Source organism: Parasteatoda tepidariorum, chromosome 6 (genome assembly GCF_982258835.1).
Source record: "Parasteatoda tepidariorum strain Cologne lab strain chromosome 6, Ptep-v5.0, whole genome shotgun sequence".
Lineage (NCBI taxonomy): Eukaryota > Metazoa > Arthropoda > Arachnida > Araneae > Theridiidae > Parasteatoda > Parasteatoda tepidariorum.
The window spans coordinates 15,187,250-15,210,585 of record NC_141760.1 but is presented as its reverse complement, the minus strand read 5'-3'; the positions used below and the strand labels follow the sequence as shown (position 1 = coordinate 15,210,585).

The following is a 23,336-nucleotide window of genomic DNA, read 5'->3' as shown; positions in this document are numbered from 1 at the left end:
TACTAAAAATTCTGACATAATTTTTCCTCGACACTCATCTTTCATTTTTCCCAAAATTTTTTTATTTATGCTCGGAATTCCGTACGGATTTCCAATAGCGTAATCGGATGTATCATATGATTCAATGTCACTTTTTATATCTTCATATACATTGGATGTCTCAATACTATAAATAAAACTGTCTGTGTCCATATATAATAGGCTAATGAAATCCAAATATTTCGGTTTCATTTTCTCATAATGGAATGAGTACATTAGAGATTTAGATAGTTCCAATATGCTCATTCCGATTGCTATGGGCTTGTTAAACTAAAGGTGGGTTTTTTGCATGTGAAATCCTACTAGTTTTTCACAGAATATTGTCCGATCAAGAAAGTTAGGTTTTGTAATTAATTTTTCACATTTTTTCACTCTAGAACATAGTCTTACATCGACTCTTTTCCGGATATTCTCCATTGTTTTCCCAAAGATGGAATTATTCATAAGCTTGTAAAAATTTTTCTGGAAATCAGATTTAGACTCTGCTCTCTTTTTAGTATTTAAATCTATATATTGTTTTAAAAATGGTGCCTGATCGAATTCTAGAACTCTATGAATTTTTTCTAACTTTAAGCCAAATTGTAAACATTGTTTGAGATTTCGATAATGTATTACATAATTTTTTTTATTTCATAGAGTTGTAAGTAATCTTTTTTCTTTGCAATTTGGGGGGATGGCACTCTCACATGCAAAAGGTAAATCTGAGTGCTCATCATGAAGCTCGGTTGGATACAGAAGATCGACTTTTAAAATATAACCTTGGTTACTGTTATCTGGTATTTGATTTACGTCTATTTTTTGAGGATCGACCCATTTAAAATTTTTTAAGGGGAGGGGCTGGGACATGGCCCACCCGTATAAATTATTGGTATCAAGGTAAAGAAGGTATGTATCCGGCTTAGACTTATCATAATCTTCCATATATTGGTTATTTGCAAGTGCATAACGTTTAGAGCATTGTGAAATTCCCCCCCCCCTGCTCCCCTTTTCAATAAAAAGTATCATTTCATAATCATCCAACAATTCAATTTCTATTTTAGACATTTTCAACATTGCATCCCAGGACATGTGTAATACCACGCCGGATCTAACGCGTATGTTGCCATGCACTCTTTACGGAAATTTTCAAAAATATCTGCTAAAAGCAAAACGTCTGTTTTAAGATAAAGATCGGAATATTCGCCGAGATTTTTACAATTCATTTCATACGTTACTTGTTTTGCATGCTCGTAGTTTTCTTCTGACAAATCTTGCTCATTTAACTCATTGTAAAAATTTTCTTTCGTTGGGAGGGTCGTTTCACTAAATTTTTCATGTTCGGTGACATAATCACAGGGAAATACTCCTTTTCTTAGAATAAGTGGGACTTTATTTATCGGGAAAAAACGCTGGACTGTTTGAAAGTCATCTCGAGCAAGATTTTTTGATAGTTCATCGATACTACTGGACATAAATTTAAATGAGTCCAGAAAGCGAATTTTGAACCCACCTTCAATTTTTTTTGAAAACGAAATATATTTTTCAGTGTTTTGGGGAATAACGTCTATATCTTTCTCATCAGTCCCTAACTCTCTTACAAATAGATGGCTATCATAACCACTTAAATTGTGAAAAAATACAGGCAAAAAGTCAGGGATCTTAGCTTTGATGTTGCATCGAGAACAGCTTGCCCCACGATACCGTCCATTAATATGGTTATGATCATGAACCTATTATCAAGAAAGAAAGGAAAAAAAAGGTAACTAAATAAATGAAATACAGTCAAACCCCGTTAACGCGAAATCGCTTATCACGAAATTTCGCTTAACGCGAAATAATTGTTAGGTCCCGTCGATCGAGTCTGAAGAATAGTGTTAATTAATTCTTTTAACGCGAAACCCAAATCGCAAAATACCGCTTAAGACGAAAATAATTTTTTTCACTCCAAGTCAAAATTTCTTCTTTTACAAGAGTTTGGAATTAGTGTTTTGAAATTTCTACTCCTACCCTCGAATCGAGGTCCCATCCTTCCATAATTATCTCTTTTGATTGGTTGCTGCTATTCTGTTTCGGACCCCTGAGGGGGTTTACCTTCTTTAGGTAAATACAGGGAGTCACGCCCCGGGGTACCCTAGTGATCTGTCCTCCCTTCCGTTTCTTCTCCCTTTTCTCCTACTTTCTCCTTTCTCTTCCCCCTTGTCGTGGTTGCCGAATTCACTGGTAAGGGCTTTTTATTTGTGTTCGATTACCACCCTGTTGTATCGGACCCAGATGGGAAGAGACCACCCACGTGTTCGCCGTGCGTGGAGACCCGTGTCCCTGGAAAAGGGGATCCTGGCAGTTGAGGGGCATCCTGGTACCCCAATACACTGCTTTGGCCCTTGCTTCAGGTAAACGGGAGGTGCATATTGGCCTGTATGCATCAACCGGCTAGTCACGACCGTCAACTGTTGACTAGGGTCAAGTCCGGGGTCACTTACTAGGCACCTCGTTAAGGGTGGAGGCTGCTTCAGGGGTGACTCGCGGACGTATAGCTATTGGTTAGCATCGGTGTCAGGTAACGAATTATATTACTTGCATCCCCTTTGTAGGACTCCGTGGTGGGTGATGCCGCTGGTAGTAGAACTGTTTTTATTTTCTATGGCTGAAGATAGTACGGTGTTGAGTTCCGCACACCAATGCAAAAACAGCGGAACATTCTTAGCACCATGTGAATACGCTCGTTACTTTTTGATGAATCTGACAAACCCAAACGTACCTAATACCTCATTTACCCACATATCTCCATTTTTGATACACAAGGCTCTTCTTTCCATTCTGGGAGAAGTTGCCTCAGTAAAAAAGCTACGCTCTGGTGACCTCTTAGTTGAAGTCTCCTCTGCAAAACAGGCAACTATTCTGTCAACATGCACCACCATGTGCTCATTTAATATAACAGTAACACCTCATAGATCTTTAAACACCTCTCGTGGCGTCATATCAGAAACAGAATTTATAAATGACACAGAAGACATGATATTAGATAACCTTCAATCTCAAAACGTTACATCTGTTAGAAGGATTAAGATTCGCAGGGATGGTAAACTCATCCCTACGAAGCACCTTATTCTCACTTTTGCGTCTGCTAAATTACCGACTGAAATTAAAATGGCTTGGATTAACTGCCCGGTTCGGCCTTATATCCCAAATCCTTTACGTTGTTACCAATGTCAAAGGTTTGGGCATTCAAAAACATCTTGCCGAGGTCGACCGGTGTGTGCCCGTTGCTCTAGTACAGAGCATGAAGACACTTCTTGCGAGCTGCCACCTCTTTGCGTCAACTGCAAGGGTGATCACGCAGCTTACGCCAGAAGTTGTCCGAAATGGTCACAAGAAAAGGAAATCCAGTCAATTAAAGTATTACAAAACTTAACATTCAACGAAGCCCGCAGAATAGTTACGGCCCGCACTCCCCGTCCGGGTTTGTCCTACTCAGCAGCAGCTAAAACTTCATATCGCACAGTAAGTACGCAGACAGAGTCCTCAATATCATCTACCCCACAACAAACTAAACAAAATCCAAAATTTAATTTTACCGGACCATCTACTTCTCACAGATCTGTATCCAAATCTCCACCTCCAAAAACATCTCGAATGACATCCCCAGAAAAGCCTCGTCCTGCTTTAAAGCAGCGTCCGAATATAAAGTTGCCACCTAGCCTAAAACCAGGTATTCCTAAAAAGAATAAAGACCCAAAATTCATACAAATCGCTAAAAAGTCCACTTCAGATATCTTGCAGAAGATGGACACAGAAATAACACTACATCCATCGGATGACGAATCGGTTTTCGACGACCCACCGATGGATGTCACGTCTAAATCAAAATTTAAATCCAAAAGATAATGGCAAGTTCCATTATCTCTTGGAATTGTCGCAGTGTGCGAAATAAAATCTCAGACATCAGAGATATAATTTTTAAATATCAGCCATCATGTTTTTCAATCCAAGAAACTCATTTAACATCCTCTGATAATTTTAATGTTCATAATTATGCATGTTACCGAAACGACCATGACGCCGGTAGTAGACCTAATGGTGGTGTCGCGATTTTAACATCAACAAGTTTTCCATCAATTCGTCTTTCATTGTCAACGTCATTACAGGCTATTGCAGTTAAGATTCATATAAACATTACGATTACAGTCTGTTCAATTTATATACCTCCACATGCTTTAGTTTCACAACATGATTTAAACTCATTAATTCATCAGCTGCCTACACCTTTCATTTTGCTTGGGGACTTTAATGGTCACAATGAACTATGGGGTAGTTCCGACACAAATACTAGAGGGCATCAAGTTGAAATGCTCATCCATGACCATAATCTATGTCTACTGAATCAAGGTGAAGACACTCACTTTCATGAACCAACGCGAACTTTTCATTGCATTGATCTTGCTTTATGTTCACCTGCGCTTTTACCCTTTTCAGAATTTTCGGTTGATAATGATCTTCATAATAGCGATCATTTCCCAATCATTGTTTCATATACATCTACTGCTTCTACCACTACAAGACCCTCTACATTTATTTACCATCGTGCTGATTGGAGACTTTTCGCACAGCTTGCTGACATTACAGAAGATATGATATCAGATGAAAATCTTGAAGCTGCTGTTGAAACGGTGACTTCTGTGATCATCAATGCTGCACAAAGTAGCATACCAAAAACATCAACTTCTCGTCCCCGGCATCGCAAGCCATGGTGGACTGCTGAATGCTCCGCAGCTCACAAAGAGAAACAGAGGCTATGGAACATCTTCCGTCGGTATCCTACAACGGACCATCTTGTAAATTTTAAACGAGATAAAGCGATTGCACGCAGGATTCGGCGCCAAAGCCAGAGAGAATCTTGGTCACGCTATGTTTCATCCATCACATCTACAACATCTCCCAGACAAGTCTGGTCGAGGGTCAAGAAAGCGAATGGTATCTACCGTGAATTCCATCTTCCGGTATTTGATATAAACGGTATCACGCACTCTGACCCTGTAGATGTGAGTAACATCTTGGGTGAAACATTCGCTGCCGTATCTAGCATTGACAGTTACAGCTCAGCTTTTCAAGCTCACAAGCATAGAGTTGAAGCCCAGACGCTGCAGTTTACGACTCGACGGCAGTTTCAATATAATTGTAAATTCACGTTTCATGAATTGCAGCGAGCGTTGTCAAAAGCACCCAATACGAGCCCCGGCCTTGATGGTGTATCATATCACATGCTTCGCCATTTGACTTCTGCATCTTTGCAGAATATCCTATTACTTTTTAACAAATTATGGACGGAGCAGATATACCCATCTAGTTGGCGGCTGGCTCTTGTAATACCAATTTTAAAGCCAGGTAAGGATCCGACGGAACCAATTAACTACCGCCCGATAGCGCTGACTAGCTGCTTCAGCAAGGTATTCGAACGTATGGTCAACTCTCGCTTGGTTTACTTTCTGGAGAAGAAAAAACTTATCCCCGACTATCAAAGTGGTTTTCGAAAGGGCAGGTCGACTATGGATAACATTGTTGCTTTAGAATCACGTATTCGTAATGCTCTTGTCCGACGTAACCATTTTATCTCTATCTTCTTTGATATTGAGAAGGCGTACGATCGGACATGGAGATACGGCATTCTGAAGGCATTGTTTGATATAGGCCTCCGTGGTCACCTACCAATTTTTATCAAAAACTTTTTGAGTCAGAGATATTTTCATGTCAAACTGGGTCATACACTTTCTGATCTCTACATCCAATCTGAAGGTGTTCCACAAGGTTGTGTTCTGAGTGTTATACTTTTTATAGTTCATGTTTCTTCCATTTTAAACATTCTACCTCCTACAGTTTTTGGATCACTTTATGTTGACGACCTCAACGTCTCATGCTCAGGATCTGACATGAGAGTAATCGAACGTCAGTTACAACTTGCTGTCAATAAAATAGTAAAATGGTGTCATGAGAATGGTCATACCCTATCACCTTCCAAAAGCTCATGTGTACATTTCTGTCGGCAACGTCGGCTTCACAATGATCCTGTTATTCATATTCATAACATTGCTATACCCATCGTAATTGAAACAAAATTTCTTGGAGTTGTTTTTGATCATAAGCTTACTTTTCTGCCTCACATAAAACAATTGCGGAAAAGATGCGAAAGATCCTTAAATATGTTACGGGTGCTTTCCAACACGTTTTGGGGTGCTGACCGCACCGCGCTATTGCGAATTTACCAAGCACTTATACTGTCGCGCATTGACTATGCATGCACAGTTTATGGTACTGCTTCTGCTTCGCAATTAAAACGCCTTGATACGGTGCATCACACTGCATTACGCATTTGTAGCGGTGCATTTCGCACTTCACCCGTGGAAAGCTTGTATGCTGTTTGTGATGAACTGCCACTGGATCTACGTAGAATGCAATTGTCATTGACGCACTACTACCGTATCATGTCTTCAGCCTCACACCCCTTACAGCATGAGGCTACTCCAATAAGTTTAATGCGCCTATATGATGCTCGACCTTCTTATGTACGTCCTTTTATAGCTCGCATGCGATCGCACATTCAAACATTTGCTATTTTAGATTCACCATCACAATCAGTTGACCACGTACTTATCTCACCATGGACTGTTTCACCATATCATTTTTATTCTCTATTTGAGGTGTCTAAGAAATCTCTTGTATCACCAACCATATTTCAACAACTTTTCCGTTCTCATCGTCATCAGTTTTCTCATTATGTTCCGATATATACTGATGGCTCAAAATCTCCTGGATATGTTGGCTGTGGTGTCATCATTGCTGACGTCACAAACAGCTACCGAATTCCTGATATATGCTCCGTTTTCACTGCTGAAGCTGTTGCTATTTTATTAGCATTACGACTAATTTCTACACGCTCTACTCGGAAGTATTGTATATATTCCGATAGTATGAGCGTTTTGAGCCAATTAGAAAAGTTTCACTGTGATACTCATCCAATTTTATGTCTCATTATTCATTTGTTAACTACTCTTCAGAAGAAGGGATTTGAAATTTTATTTTGCTGGGTACCAAGTCATGTTGGTATTCCAGGTAATGAACTAGCTGACTCAGCTGCACGATCTGCCACATCTGTTTTAACATTGTCCGTACCCTTCTCTGACATGAAACTACATGTTCGGAAAATTGTAAAATCATTATGGCAAGAACAATGGGACCTCAAAGTTTTTAATAAACTCCACAGCATCAAATCTGATTTGGACCATTTCCCAGTACTTCGATTGCGTAGAGCAGATGTGAAACTAACCCGTCTTCGAATTGGTCATACCCGGTTGACACACCTCCATTTGTTGCTAGGAGAACCCGCTCCTCAATGCCATGGTTGTAACGTTCCTCTCACAATTCATCATATTTTAATAACATGCCCATGTTTTAACCAGTATCGGTTAACGTATTTTGGAAGTTCTATTTTATGCATGCAAGATTTGTTAGATAATATTCATCATCCAAACATTTTTGCGTATTTACGTGCTCTTGGTATTTTTAACTGTATATAAATGTTTTAATACATTTGCAATTTTATTCACTTTACTTACTTCATGTATTTTATTTGATATTCACACTTTTATCTGATTTTATTCATGCCTTTTACCTGATTTTATTCATCAACTTATACAATTTTATCAGTTATAATTATACGAATAACTAAGTGTTGCACGCATCATGTCTTATGAACTGTTTTTACCGTATTGTTTGGCGCAGCATGTCCTCTTTTGGACTTTGTGCCACTAAACCCTACATTCAATCCAATCCAATTCTGTTTCGGAATGTTCTTTGCACGTGCGTGGAAGGGGGTGGAAAGTAGTGCATAAGCACACATGATCGTGGTAGAGTCCGACTGTCAGTTGCCCTTGAAATTTCGTAAAAATGAGTCGAAAACAGCAATCCTTGTCCTTAGAGACTAAACAAAAAATTTTGAATGAAGTTTGTGATGGAATATTAAAGAAAACAGAGATCGCGACGAAATATGGAATTCCCAACAGCACGCTATCTACGATTATAAAAAATCGTGAAAAAATTGAAGTCGCATATGCTATCAATCAATTTGAGCCAGCTAGAAAGCGAATGAGAACAGGGGGAAATGAGGAGATCGAAGTAGCGCTTTTGCGATGGGTGCGTGAAGCAAGGAGTCAGAATCTGCCTTTAACGGGTCATGTATTGCAAGAAAAAGCAAAAGTTTTTGCGGATGCTCTCGGCGTGACAAATTTCGCATCTTCAAACGGTTGGTTAACACGATTCAAAAAGCGTCATGGAATTGTGTGTCATGTTTTATCTGATTTTATTCACTCTTATTTCTTATTCATGAACCGTTTTACTTTAAATGTGTATTTTATAGAATTACGCTATTTATCGATTTTGATGAACTTTTTTAAAAATACGTGTCTTGAGATAAACAATTTTATTAGTCTCATTTAATTTATGACAATGAAATAATTGTGTGTAATTTACCATTAGATCTGACTCAACAAATTGTTTGGCGCAGCATATCCTCCTTTGGATCTTGTGCCATAAAACCTCTACATTCAATCAATCAATCAATACTCATACGTCATGGACCAAGACCAACCCTGTTGAATTTTGTTTGAACTGGATATCTCACGATTCGTAGCGTGTAAAAGTGAAAATGATATTACGTCATCAATTTAGAAGCGTCATTGCGGAGCCGTTGCCATTCTTATTAATATAATATAAAGTGTTGCCACAACTCTAAAGTAATATTAAAATAGAAACTGTAAGTAAAAATCAAAGTAGTTAGTTCGTAAGGCGGGCAGAAATAGTCAGTGCTGCCTTGTCATTATAAAATCAACAAAAAGATTAAACTGAAATTTTATCCGTAACCGCCTGCGAGTTTAAATTTATTTCCTTAAAACTATAAGTTTTCCTTGTATCTGTATGCGTCTTTGGGATACTGGTTAGCGTGCCTGAAAAACCAGTATCTCATGGAAGCATTTTGCCCTGGAGATTGTGAGTTCGAATCCTCAATTAAATATGAGCATTTATATTATTTATTTTTAATAATTAATTTTTCCAATTTAAATGAACGAAATTAGTAAATATTTTTGACACTAGATGGCGCCATCAATACAAAACATTTATATGTAGAGATTAGTTGCTATTTTAATCACTAGAGGGCGCCACGATTATTAGAATCAACAGATGACGTCACTAACTGGCACCACTGTAGAGTATAAATAAATCAGCAAAGTTAATGAGGATAGTAATCTCCATTCAAATCAACAATAGTCTGCCAACATTTTGGCAACTTTTCAATCCCTTCTGCGAAGAACTGGGGGCTGCGCGAGTCCAGAAAGTGATCAACCTCATTTATGACTTCGTCATTTAAACAGAAGATTGTGCCATCAAGATGCAGCTGCAAATGTGAAAACAGATAGTAATCTGAAGGTGCCATGTCTGGACTGTATGGTGGATGTTGCATCAAATCCCATTCCAGTGTGTAGAGGGCCCAGCCGGTCATTGCACTGACATGTGGTCGGGCGTTATCTTGATGAAAGAGAACCACCTTCCTTCTGAACTCGTTTTTTCATTTTTCGCGAATGGCATCGCTAACTTTGATTAGCATATTGCTGTATATTGTACTGTTGATAGCCTGTCCGCTTTTTAGGTACTCCTTGTAGATAATTCCGCGACAATCCCACCAGATACAGAGAAGGACCTTCTTGTTAGTTAGCGTTCGTCTTGCAACCAAACCTGCTGATTCCCCGGGTGCTGACCACCCTCCTTTACGGCTAGTATTGTTGTAGTATACCCATTTTTCATCACAAGTCACAATTCTGTCCAGAATGTTCTCTTTCCTTTGATCTCTAAGAAGAACCAAACAGGCCGCTTTTCTTTTGCTCTTGTCTTCAGCAGTCAATTTGTGAGGCACCCAGCGGTTAAACTTAAATGTTAAATTAATGCGTTTGAGGGCATTTAATATTGTTTCTTGGCAAACGTTAAGCTCTAACGCAGTGGTTCGTGTTGAAACATTTCTGTCTTGATCAATAATTTGCTTTAACTGGTCACAATCAATCTCAATAGGACGGCCAGAACGTGGTTCATCTTCAATGTTGAAATTTCCACTATTAAACTTTCGAAACCAAATTTTTACTGTATCATAAGAAACAGTATTGAAACCTAAACTTTCATACATTTTCTTGTGGCATTCAGTTACACTGAGTTTATTTCGGAACTCATAGTACATAATCGTTCTGATCTGCTTACGTGATAGCTCCATTTCAAACACTTTTCTGGTGCACAAGATGCTAAAGTTTTGACAAACAAATTACATAGTTGTGTAGTTCCAACTTTCAGCTTTAAAATGCAAAAGCCCATTTCAGAAAAGGTTTACTACCACGGGAATGGCTGCTGCTGGCGCGGAGGTATCTCCCCTTGGCGGAAAACTTTTTACTCAACCCGATATTAAAATAGAAACTGTAAGTAAAAATCAAAGTAGTTAGTTTGTGGTGCCATTCACAAAACATAAACTTAGGCGTTGCCACTTTTCAGTTAGAAACTTTAAATTTAAATAGTCTTAAAAAATGCATATTTTTTTATAAACCGAAACTAAACTTGTTGCCACCGGAAGTTGAAAAAACCAAATTAAAATTTAGCGTTGCCACCGGAACTTAAAATCTTTTTCATATTTTACTCGTTGCCACCGGAAGTAAGAAATTTTGGAAACCGAAACCAAAACTATTTCAAGTGTTGCCACCGGAAGTTAAAACTTTTAAAAACAAAACCAAAACTAAATCAGGAGGCAAGCAACTCAACTCAGCAACAGGAGGTAAACAACTCAACTCGGCACCACTGGCCCAGAAACGGCTTTTTCCATCTACTTGCCTCGTCGAATTCAGACCGTGAAGGCTTACAATCTAAAAGAAGGCACTTCAAATCAGACATATCATCGTTGTTATCGTTCCAAGCTTCTAAATATGATATCGCAGCTTCATAGAATTCTTTCGACGTTTCTAAATAAGAATCTTCAGTAATGATATTCTCAGCAATCAATTTAGTCAATTCAGATTTTACAACAAGTGGAACAAATTTAGCATTCTTTCGTGCTTTCAATTTAAATATCAAATCCTTGACAACCGCTCCAGATTCAATAATACATTTGTCATCGCTTTCAATTTTCAAGATGCTTTGATTAAAAATTGCAGCATGCGAATGCGCAAAAAACAACCATAACTCAGTTGTTTCGCTCTCAAAATAATTCTTCAAGATTTTTGGGCACTTTTTTTCAGACAACATAAATTCGTTTAGAGATGAATAAATTTTAAGAATTCTTTCTATAGCAGGAAGTAATGTCAACCTCCTAACATGAATGTGTCCTAAAATTTGATGATATTCTTGGTCAGCATAATCACAAAATTCTTTCAATTCGGACTGTGTAAATTTTAAAATAACTAAAAAGTTTATATACCATAACTTCAATATCTACAGGCAAACAATCAAAATCAGTTTTAGCGCCATTATGTATTATATGCGCATTACACCCAAAACCAAAAATATCTCTTCCTAACTCAGTTTGAAGTTTAGTATGAACATTTTCTGTTCCTCTTCTTAACAATCCCCCAAAATTAGTGTTAGTATTATCCGCAGACAAACTAGCCATTTTATCACTTAATTGGAACTCGAATAGTGCGTTTAATATTTCTGAAGATAAATTCTTTACAGTTTCTCCTTTAATTTCGTTTAGTGATACAAGTTTATTATTAATTGGATCTTTAGCACAGTCCCACTGAAAATACCGCACTAAAATAGGAAGTAATTTTACATGATTGTGATTGGAAGTATCGTAAGATATTGTTACAAATTGAACAGACTGTAAATCTTTCTTCAATTAAAGAAATGGCCACGGAGAAAAACATTGACAGCGATAGCTTCGCATTTTGTTCGGGCGCAAGAAAATTTCTTGTCTACAAATTTCTTCTGTAAATTTGAAGTAGTACAGTCCATGCTGCGAAACTGTTGGAGTGGTTTGTTACTCCTCTGAATACATAAGTTAACAGAATTAAGTTTCGGTCGTGTGGTGGCAGCAGACATTTTCTTTTCAGATAACGTAAGTGATGTCATCCGTGCATATAATTATGGAATCTGTATATAATGCATGCATTGTTGTAAGCATGGGATCAGTCGACTTCTTGTCTTGTCTCTTCACTATGTCACGTCACTGTGTTGTTGTTTTCGGTGACGTACCAACATTTTTGTTAAGATGTATTTATGTTTAATATCTTCAGTTGTACGCTGTATCGAGATGGTACTGTATGAAATAAAGAAATGTTTAAATCTTTAAGTTTCTTTATGTGAGTTAACACTTTCACTCACTACTGGACTACTCCGCTAACGCATCAACAGTTGGTTATGGGCCTTCGAACCCGCAAACCTTTGGTCTGGAATATGGAATAAATAGTCTAATAAGGAGTGAAAAGTGGAAATAAGTCTTCAATTTTCAATATGGCAGAGTCTACTGATGGAACAGTTTTTGCATTTCCAAAGCTCGGAGATTTTAATTATGGAAGCTGGAAAATTGATATGAAAGTCTTGCTAATGGAAAAAGGATGTTGGGACTTTATAACTGGAAAAGAAATACCACTTGATGATACAGCAGCTGAGAGAGACAAATTGGCCTATCTTCTACGAAAACAACGAGCCTATACGACAATTTACATGGGAATCGAGCGAAAATACAAATCCCTGATTGCTGATACCGAAGACGGGAAGACAGCTTGGGAAACGCTGAAAGTAAACTTTGAACCTACGTCGAGAGCTCGTCTGGCTGGTTTAGTCGATGATTTCTTTAACACAAGATTTTCACCCGACGAAGAAACGATCGGAATATACAGCAAAAGAATGTTGGAGAAGAATAAACAAATTGAGGATGCTGGATTTAAATTGCCTTCAATATTAGTGTGTTTTCAGCTGATAAGATATCTGCCTTCTGAATATGACAACTTGGTACAGATTCTTTACAGAGTAAAAGATGAAGAATTTACGATCGATTCAATTACTAAGCAACTAATTACGGAATCTGGAAGGATTGAACTGAAACAAAAAGACGAAAATAAAATTACGTTTGTGAATGATGCTTATTCAACTAAAGTTCAAAAGGGTGATTGTAAAAGACAAGCAGAGAATAAGAAAAACTTCAGTGGAAGCAGTCTGGACCCTAACAAGAAATTCGAAGTAACAAATCCTCGTCGCTCTGTAGTATGCAAGTTCTGTGAAAAATTGGGTCACACTGAGGATAAATGCTACAAGAAAGTGAATGTGCAACGTCGAAAGAAAGCTTTTTTATGTGAAAAAGACTATTCAAGCCTGAATGAAAAACTGGAATCCATGTGTGTGGAATCGTCTACTACTAATCAATTCATAGGAGAATTTTTAGTAGATACTGCAGCAACATCTCACATCTGTAGAGAAAGAGAATGGTTTTCCTGGTATAAAGAGATTACACCGACAGAAGTTCTAGTTGGTGACACAAATAGCTCAACAATTGCCACTGGTGTCGGAGACATTGACTTTACTATATTGGACATTAAAGGTAAGGTGGAAATTACTTTAAAAAATGTTCTATATGTGCCCAACATGAGGCGTAATTTGATTAGTGGAGCAAAAATTGATATTGCTGGTAACTATGTTGAATGGGGCCGCAATAAAATGGTAATTTTTGATAAATTTGATAATTATATGTTCACTGTAAACAGAAAAGATAAATTATATGTTTTGAATGGATATCCAAAAAGATTTAAAGATAAACTTAACGAAAGTATTGATAGTAAGAATATAGCTTTAATTTCAACTTTAAATTTAGATATTGTACACAGACGATTCTGTCATGTGAATATGCCATTAATTCAAAGTATGAGTAAAAATAATGTAGTAAAAGGCATTGAAAACTTAAGTAAAAGTAAAAACGAAAATTGTACTAGTTGTAAAATTGCCAAATCGACTAGGGTATCTTTAAAACGAAATCGTATTTATCATAGAACTACTAAAACTTGTTTAGAAAGAGTGCATTGTGATTTATGGGGACCTTCTCCCGTAAACTCTTTAGGTGGTAACAAATATTTCTTATCTTGTATAGATGATTTTTCTCGTAAAGTTGATGTATATGTTATAAAAAGTAAAACCGAAGTTTTCGAATGTTTTAAGAAATATTTAGCTAAGTGTGAAAGGGAAACTAATCTTAAGTTAAAATGTGTCAGAACTGATAACGGGCTAGAGTTTTGCCATAAAGAATTTGAAAAGTTCTTAAGCAATCTCGGAATTAGAATCGAAAGGACTAATGTATATACTCCAGAAATGAACGGGATAGCAGAAAAATTTAATAGAAGTGCAATGGACGCAGTAAGAGCAATGTTACATGATAGTGGGTTACAACCCAAATTTTGGGGGAAGCTTTGTTAGCTTTCGTGCATACCAAAAACAGATGCGAGCATAAACTAACTAATCATTTAAGTCCAATTGAAATATGGTCAGGTTTTAAACCTTCAGTAAGACACTTTAAAATTTTTGGATCACTAGCTTATGTACATATTCCCAAAATTAATAGAAATAAACTTCAACCTAGAGCTAAACTTGGAATTGTTGTAGGATATGCTGTACGAACCAAAGGGTACAGAATTTTTATTCCGAACGATAGGAGAGTAATTGAAACAATTCATGTTAGTATTGATGAAACCAAAAAGGGTGTAGAAACTTTATTTGGAAAAAATAAATCATTTGAATATGTTAAATTCAACCTAAATTTGAAAAACGAGCTAGATAACTTTGATAATGAATCTAGTAATGATAAAACAGCGTTAGATAAATTAAGTCCTATTGATATCGAAAAGTGGGAAAGGAAAGAATGTCCACGAACTAAAAGTAAAAGAATAGATGTATTTTATTATCCTCCTTCAAGTAAACTAAGACTTAGATCTTTAAATGATGTTAAAAAGTATTGTGAGAAAAACAAACTCTCTTTTGAACCTGAGAAATTTTCATTTAAAGCAAAAAGTAAACATCCTAATAACGTAACTAAAAGTTCAAGTAGTGAGGAAGATTTAAATTCAAATGAAGATTTCGAATACGAGTGTCATTTTTCTGAATTTCCCAAAACTTTTGAGGATACACAAATTTGCAAAGATAGAGAAAAATGGGATTTTGCTATGAGTGAAGAACTCAAAATGATTGAAAAACGCAAAGTGTGGGAATTGGTAGATCTTCCTAAAAACACTAAAGTGATAGGCACTAAATGGGTTTACACTGTTAAACGTGATGAAAATAATAAACCTAAGAAATACAAAGCTAGACTTGTTGCTTTGGGTTTTAAACAAAGAGCAGGTATTGATTATGGAGAAACATTTTCTCCTGTTGTTAACTTTTCAATTATTAAATTGTTATTTATTTTATTAGTATCAATGTTAAACTGGTGTCATTATCAAGTCGATGTAAAGTCTGCATACTTGTATGGTAATTTATCGGAACCTGTATATGTTAAACAACCTCCAGGATATATTGTTAAAGGTCATGAAGGTAAAGTTTATTTATTGCATAAATCCTTATACGGGCTACATCAAAGTAGTCGATATTGGAACTTTGAACTTGATAGTATATTCAAAGATTTAAAATTTGAGAAATTAAAATGGTTAAATTGTGTTTATAAACGTAAGAATACTATTTTAATTGTGTATGTTGATGATATTGTAATTTTTGGTAAAACACAAATTGATGTTAATAATGCTATTTCAGTAATTAAAAGTAAATTAGAATTAACTGAATTAGGACAGGTAAAGTATTTGTTAGGTGTAAATTTTGATATGAACAATGGTGCTTTATTAATGCATCAAAATACGTATATTGAGAAATTAAGGATAAAATTTAAAGAACTTCCAAAGTCTAATGTTAGTCTTCCGATAAAACTCGGATGTAAACTTCCGGAAAAAATAAATGAAAGTGATATTGTTGAAAACGACTTAATGAAACGATTTCAATATCGAACTTTAATCGGCTGTTTAACCTTTTTAGCTGATCGTACGAGACCTGATATTAGTTTTTCAGTAAATTTGATGTCTCAATTTTCAAATGGTTATACGTTCGAACATTGGAAAATCGTGGTTGATATAATGAATTATGTATTTAACACTAAGGATTGCAAAATTAATTTAACTAAAGCTAATAATTTAAATTTAATTTGTTTTTTCTGATGCTAATTGGGGCTGTAGTTTAAGTAATCGCCATTCAACTAGTGGATATTTAATAAAATTTGGAGATGTAATTTTTAGTTGGCGTTCAAGTAAACAAAAATGTATTGCCCTTAGCTCAATGGAATCTGAATTTGTTGCCTTATGTGAAAGTATGAAAGAAACAGTTTGGTTTTCTAGAGTAATTAATGAACTTAGTATTCTGCCTGACAAAATTGTACCTAAAGTGTTTTGTGATAATAAGGCTGCTATACATTTCTCTAGAAATAATTGTGAAAATTTTAAGACAAAACATATAGATATTCGATATAAATTTATTCGACAACTTATTGAAGAAAATCTAGTAAAAGTAGCTTTTATTCATTCTAAGAATAACTTAGCAGATTTCCTAACAAAACCATTAATGGGTAATAAATTTAAAGAAGTTGTGAATAATATATTTTTCTCTGATATAGATCACACGACCGTGGGGCCGTATGTTGGAGTGGTTTGTTACTCCTCTGAATACATAAGTTAACAGAATTAAGTTTCGGTCGTGTGGTGGCAGCAGACATTTTCTTTTCAGATAACGTAAGTGATGTCATCCGTGCATATAATTATGGAATCTGTATATAATGCATGCATTGTTGTAAGCATGGGATCAGTCGACTTCTTGTCTTGTCTCTTCACTATGTCACGTCACTGTGTTGTTGTTTTCGGTGACGTACCAACATTTTTGTTAAGATGTATTTATGTTTAATATCTTCAGTTGTACGCTGTATCGAGATGGTACTGTATGAAATAAAGAAATGTTTAAATCTTCAAGTTTCTTTATGTGAGTTAACACTTTGCATCTAAATTACCTACATCAAAAATATTATTTTCTTTTTCGGGGCATAACAATATACAATGATCGGTTTTATTACATAAATTACAGTTAATCGGAATTCTACAACTGCGCAGTGAATGGCCAATACGCAAGCATTTGAAACAAGCATGTTTTTGGATTAAAATTTTCTTCCTGTCATTAGATGCCATCTTTTTAGCAAAAAACAATCAATAGATTTATGATTTGTTTTAGAACAGAAAATACAACGAAATCGCTTACCTGAGTTATTGGTCTGATTTAAGAGAGCCGCACCTGTAACTATTGCCTGAACTCTCTCCAATTTCTTTGTTTTTGTTTTCTCGTTAGCCGATTGTATGCCGGAACGGGAAAGTAGGATCATTTCCTCATTTATAACTTATTGAGCAAGAAAAGTTATAAGTTTCTGCAATGATCTTGTACTACTTTCTTCATTGGTATTATCCATTCTGTCTGCTGCGTTCGTAGGCGCTGAGTATTTGTTCCGGTAAGCAGCTTTCAACCAATGAGGCTAAAAAATCTGAAAAAGTTTCCGAACCTCCACCGAGAGATTCTAAACACATTAACTTGGATTTAAGTTCATCATATTGTTCCGAGAGATCTTTCGCTTTTCCACCCATAATATTTCTCATGACCATGCTAAGTAGGTTACGGACGTATATTTGAACTAATAACTCCTCTCATCCAAACCGATTATTGAGTTGTGTGATACACTTTTTATAGTTTTCTTTCGTTGGAGGGAAACTCAGCACCAACCTTGAGGCCTTAGAATTGGGGAACATCTCCTGAATTAGGTATTGAAATTTATCGTCCTCCGAGATTTCTGAGTCTTCGTGTATTTTCTCAAATTGGCTCCAGAATCCTAAATATTCTCTCGCTTCCCCGCTAAACTTTAATTCAACTGTAGGCAATTTATAGTTTCTTTTTTCTGGAATTGAAAGTTCTTTTATTGCAATAGGATAGTAATCCAAAGTACTACACATTTCAGAGTAATTATCACGATAAGTTTCCGATGTCTGGAAATCTTCATCATAATATGCCATCAAAGTTTCTGTTGATAATAATAAGTTGCTTATTTCGTCTTGAATCAATTCCACTCTTGAGAATTTATCGGTGATTTGCCTTCGCAAATTCGGAAAGTTTGTGTTATCCACTATTTCTGTTTTTAAGGTATATCAATCTTGGTGACGTATTTAGTAAACATAGCACGCAGGCTCTTTCACTTCGTCCTTTATCCTTTTATTTTATAAAGTTCACGGACGCCGATGTAAGATTATTGATTGTAAAAAAATATCCAATATTGAAATCAAAAGAGCAGGGGAAGGATAATGAGGCTCGTAAACAAATTCACAATTTTCTTTTAACTTTATTCAAAATTGTTAACAAAGGAGATTGGCTGGTTACAACTGCTCTCATCAAAATCCTTGAAGCATCTGACTATACCGCTACACTGTTAACTTTAAAGAGAGAGAGGATGAAGCAGCAACCTAGTTAAAATTGGGGAATCTCTGTTTGTATGACTATTCAAAGTATATATGCGATGTACTTGATGCTGTGCTTGACAGAGAGTGCCTATCAAAAACCGTGATCAAAGGAATGAAAGGCTCTTCAAAAGAGGTGCTTAATCCCGGATATGTGGCTGATATCATAGGCCACGTACCTTATAAATTTGATGTCAATCCATCACTTGCGCGGGTCATCATTCAAAACAAGTTGAATTCCTGCTCAACAGCTGCTCTTATAAAAAAAAAATCTTGTTTGTTCTATTTATTTAACACTATAAAATATAGTACACAGTATATTTGTTTCAATATGTTCAAAAGAGTTTTGCACTTATAGTAATAATGTTCAAATTACTTTAGCACTCGGGAAATAGTCAACCAGCGGGATATTTCACAGGTAAGCATCATCCAAACTTTACTATTAATTTGAAAAGTTTTTTCTTAACGTCTACAGAATTTTTCTGAAGAAATATGAGTTTGCTCTGTTTAACCAATTTTTCCCCCCTCTTAGAAAGTTAGTAATGCTGATAACACTTACTAATTTTCTCACTGAAATATATATTGTTTGAGAAAAGTGTTCTTCTAAAGTATAAATATGTAAAGTATAAATTTATGTCTTTCTTAAGAATTTGTATACGCATTAAAATTTTTACAGATTTCAATTCTGATAAAAAAAATATGGATAAAAATAATTTAGTCATATGATAGTGATTATCTAATCATTTTAAAATTAGATGTGATTGAACAATATTGGCATAATCACCATATGTTATGAATTTTAAATTAATTTTTACGAATGCATGTTGTTTACGAAACAATATCATAACTAAGTCACATTATTTCTTTATAAATTTATTCAAAACAAATCTAAATTATCAGTTTTTTATGTTACATTCAGCACAAGAAACATTGTCTCTATTTTGTGTGCAATAGTAATGATTTTAATTTTTTTTATTTTACCAAAATATATCCATTGCCTACATTTAATACTGGACAAAATACAATATTTTAGAGTATAAAAAATAGTTGTTTATTGATACAAATTGGAAATTATTCATTTTTTTTTATTTTAAATTGATTATCATGCTTTCCTCTGGAGAATTCCAAGGTTCCAGGGAGACGTTTGTGATAAAATTTCAATTTTATTTTTAAAAAAAGATGTTTGTGGTCTTTATTTTGACATTTATTAAGTTAACTAATATTTTCAAATCATCTCTTAGCATTCTTTTTTTTAAAAAAAGAGCCTAAGTTAAAACTAATAAGAAAACAAATTTTCTATCTTCTAGCTAGTTTCTTCCAAATGGAGATAAATACAGTAAAACCCCGGTTATCCGAACCCCGATTATCCGAGTCACCGCTTTAACCGAGCTGTCAAATATCTCTACGATTTTTTTCTGTCTTTGTTTCTACATTTTCTATTTTTTTAAACTACCGAAAAAAATTCTAAACTTGATCTCACAAACACTCAGGAAAACAAAATCCATCAGCACTACTCCGCTTACTTTGCATTGTATCACGCACCGCTCCACCCCTCCCCTTCCTTTGAAAGAAAAATATTGCGACACTCAGTTTCAGGGTTCAAAAAGAGAAGCATGAAACGAAAGAGAGTACGCTGAATTCTTTTCGTTGTCTAGTCATATGACCCATCTCCCCTTACTACCAAATGGTTTCGACTGGTCACATGATTTCCTCCCTGGAATCGGGAAATTGTTTTGCGGGAAAAAGTACAGTGGTTACATTCAGTCAATACTACAGATTCGAAATGAGTAGCAATAAGAGAAAGTGAGTTGTTGTTTCTATAGAAACAAAATTAGAAGCAATTCAAAGATTAGATAAAGGTGAATCAATAAAGAAAGTAGCGAGAGATCTCGGAGTCGGAGCTGTTACTGTTGGGGACTCGAAAAGGAAGGTTTGAAATAGAAATATGGAGTTGAAAGGCTAATTGCAGTTTACGAAAAACAATGAAAAAGTGTGAATTCGAAAAAACATCCGAATCATTATTCCTATGGTTCACACATTTGGGAAAAAAGGGAAGTCCGATATCAGGGCCTATGCTACTAGCAAAAGCATTGGACTTTAATAAACTTTTCTATCCTGGGGAAGATTTCACTGCTAGTAGTGGATGGTTGGAAAAAGAGATATGGAATTCGTCAATTAAGTATATCGGGAGAAAAATTATCAGCTGACTGTGAGGAGGTGATTAAATTCAAAGAAAGTTTTAAAAATCTTATTGCAAAAGAAAATCTGAAAATGGAGCAACTTTTCAATTGCGATGAAACAGGACTTAACTTTAGAATGTTGCTTTCAAAAACTCTTACGGCAAAGAATGAAACGTCAGCTCCGGGGTACAAGATAAGTAAAGAAAGGGTAACAATATTAGCATGTTCGAATGCATCTGGTAACATAAAACTAAGAACAATGTTGATAGGCAAGTCGAAAAAACCTAGAGCATTTAAGACCTTACATATTCCAAGTTTACCAATGTATTACAAAAATCAAAAAAGTTCTTGGATGGATGCGGATTTGTTCAAAAAATGGTTTTTTGATGAATTCGTTCCTAACGTAGAGACATTCTTAAAAAATCAAAATCTTCCAAGAAAAGCAATATTACTGCTTGACAATGCTCCATGTCATCCGAATGATGCTGAATTGGCGAGTGGTAACATTAAAGCCCTTTTTTTTGCCGCCCAATGTCACATCACTTATTCAGCCTTAAGATCAAGGTGTTTTGGAGAACATGAAGAGAAATTATCCAAAGAAATTACTAAAATTTCTTATTGAAGGAATTGAGGAAAATAAAAGTGTTTCTGAGACACTTAAAAGTTTAAATGTAAAGGATGCTGTCTACTGGATAGCTGAGGCATGGGATGAAGTAAAATCAGACACCATAAAAAAGTCGTGGAGGAAAATTATCGCTACACAGAGTACAGAACATCACGGAAAGTCCAATGAATGTAGTGATCAGCTTTTGAATTTAGTTGTAGAGTTCGCTAGATCAGACCTGCGGATCGGAATACCGAGCCTGTGACCTCTCATCCTGATATTCTTTCTACTGACAGAAATTAACAGCAACTGACTGCAGGATACTGATGTCATAATTATTCATCGCACATCTTCTCCAGTATATATATGCATCTGTAAAACCACCAAACTACTACTACTCTGTTTTACATTATTTTGAATTTTAATTTAATCTTAAGCTAGTCACGCAGCTTTTGTGACTATCATTTTTCCGGAAAATAAAAATGTTTATTTTTATCTTCTGATTGTTTTGATGTTGTCTTTGGTTCCGTAAAAATGTGAAAACGCTATGCCTCGTTCCCACATGATGGTGACCCGGTGAATTACTACGGTTGACCGAAGGAAGATAGTAGCAACATATAGAATACAGTAGTTTCCAGTCATTGGATAATTTTATTTACTAAAGTAGTGTGTTAAAACAACTTTCAAGGATATTTCAAATTCCAAAGTAAGTGAGATTTTGGTTTTCTTTCTTGACCGATTGTGATGACTTATGTGAAGTTTTTCATTCTCCTGTTAGCCTCTTTTGATTAAGTAAAGTATTTTAACTTAAGTAAATGTAGGGCTAATCTGGTAATTTAATAGTTGATAAATTCTTACGTGTGTCTTGCATAATTGACATTAAGATTACCTTTCTCTCTCTTTTCAATAATTTTATGCATAGTATTTGTAGACATTTATCATGTCTGTTCAGGAAAAGGACACTAAAAATTTAGAGCTTTCTCGTGTTGCTTTTAAAGCACCTATTTTTTGGGAAGCAGAGTCTGAGCTTTGGTTCCACCAGTTGGAATCACAATTTGTGATAGCAGGAATAACAACCGATGAAACTAAATACCATTGTTTAGCTTCCGCTTTGGACAGAAAGGCTCTATCTTCTATAAGAGATATAATTCGTAACCCTCCCAAATCTAATGCATATGAGAGTTTAAAAGCCAAAATAATCGAAACCTTTTCTCAATCAGAATCGGCTCAGTTAGAATTGCTGCTGCAGGATTTGCAGTTGGGTGATAAGCGACCGTCACAGCTTCTGTTAGAGATGCAAAATCTCTCTTGCCAAAAGCTTAACAACGATATATTGCGTACTTTGTGGCAACAACGTTTGCCAGTTCATGTGCAGCAAATTTTGTCTGTTTGCAAAGACCCAATTAATGAACTAGCTTTAATTGCCGATAAGATATGCGAAATATCTTGTTTCCAATCGGTATCTGAAGTTAAAAATTCTCGATTCTTAGCGCTAACGTTGAGAGATTATCTAGATCCTCTAGACAACGTAATTGTCGATACAGACATTTAAATTCACGTAGTCGTACTCCTGACAATCTACGTACCGGTAAATTATGTTGGTACCATAACCGTTTTGGTAATAAAGCACACAAGTGCATACAACCATGCCAATTTTCGGAAAACTAAACGGCTTGTCTGATGTAGCGACGGCAGATGTTAGCCAGTTTCACAGTCGCCTTTTTGTTTATGATAAAATATTTGGTTTCAGATTTCTCATAGACAGCGGCGCTGCAGTTAGCTGTTTTCCTAAAAATTTAACAAAAAATAACATAATTCAGGAATTAAATTTGCATGCTGCAAACGGTTCTAAAATTTCAACTTACGGCAATAAGCGTTTAGAACTAGATCTTGGTTTGCGTAGAAGGTTCGGTACTCCGATCCGCAGGTCTGATCTAGCGAACTCTACAG

At 35.7% G+C, this 23,336-nt stretch overlaps 1 protein-coding gene across 1 annotated transcript; it reads left to right on the top strand.

The window, feature by feature from the left end:
• Positions 1 to 22,326: 22,326 nt before the first annotated feature.
• On the top strand, positions 22,327 to 22,938 carry LOC139427257 (uncharacterized). Its single transcript, XM_071188309.2, has one exon. It carries the CDS (start codon positions 22,327 to 22,329, stop codon positions 22,936 to 22,938), a length of 612 nt encoding a protein of 203 aa, XP_071044410.2.
• The last annotated feature ends 398 nt before the right edge of the window (positions 22,939 to 23,336 follow it).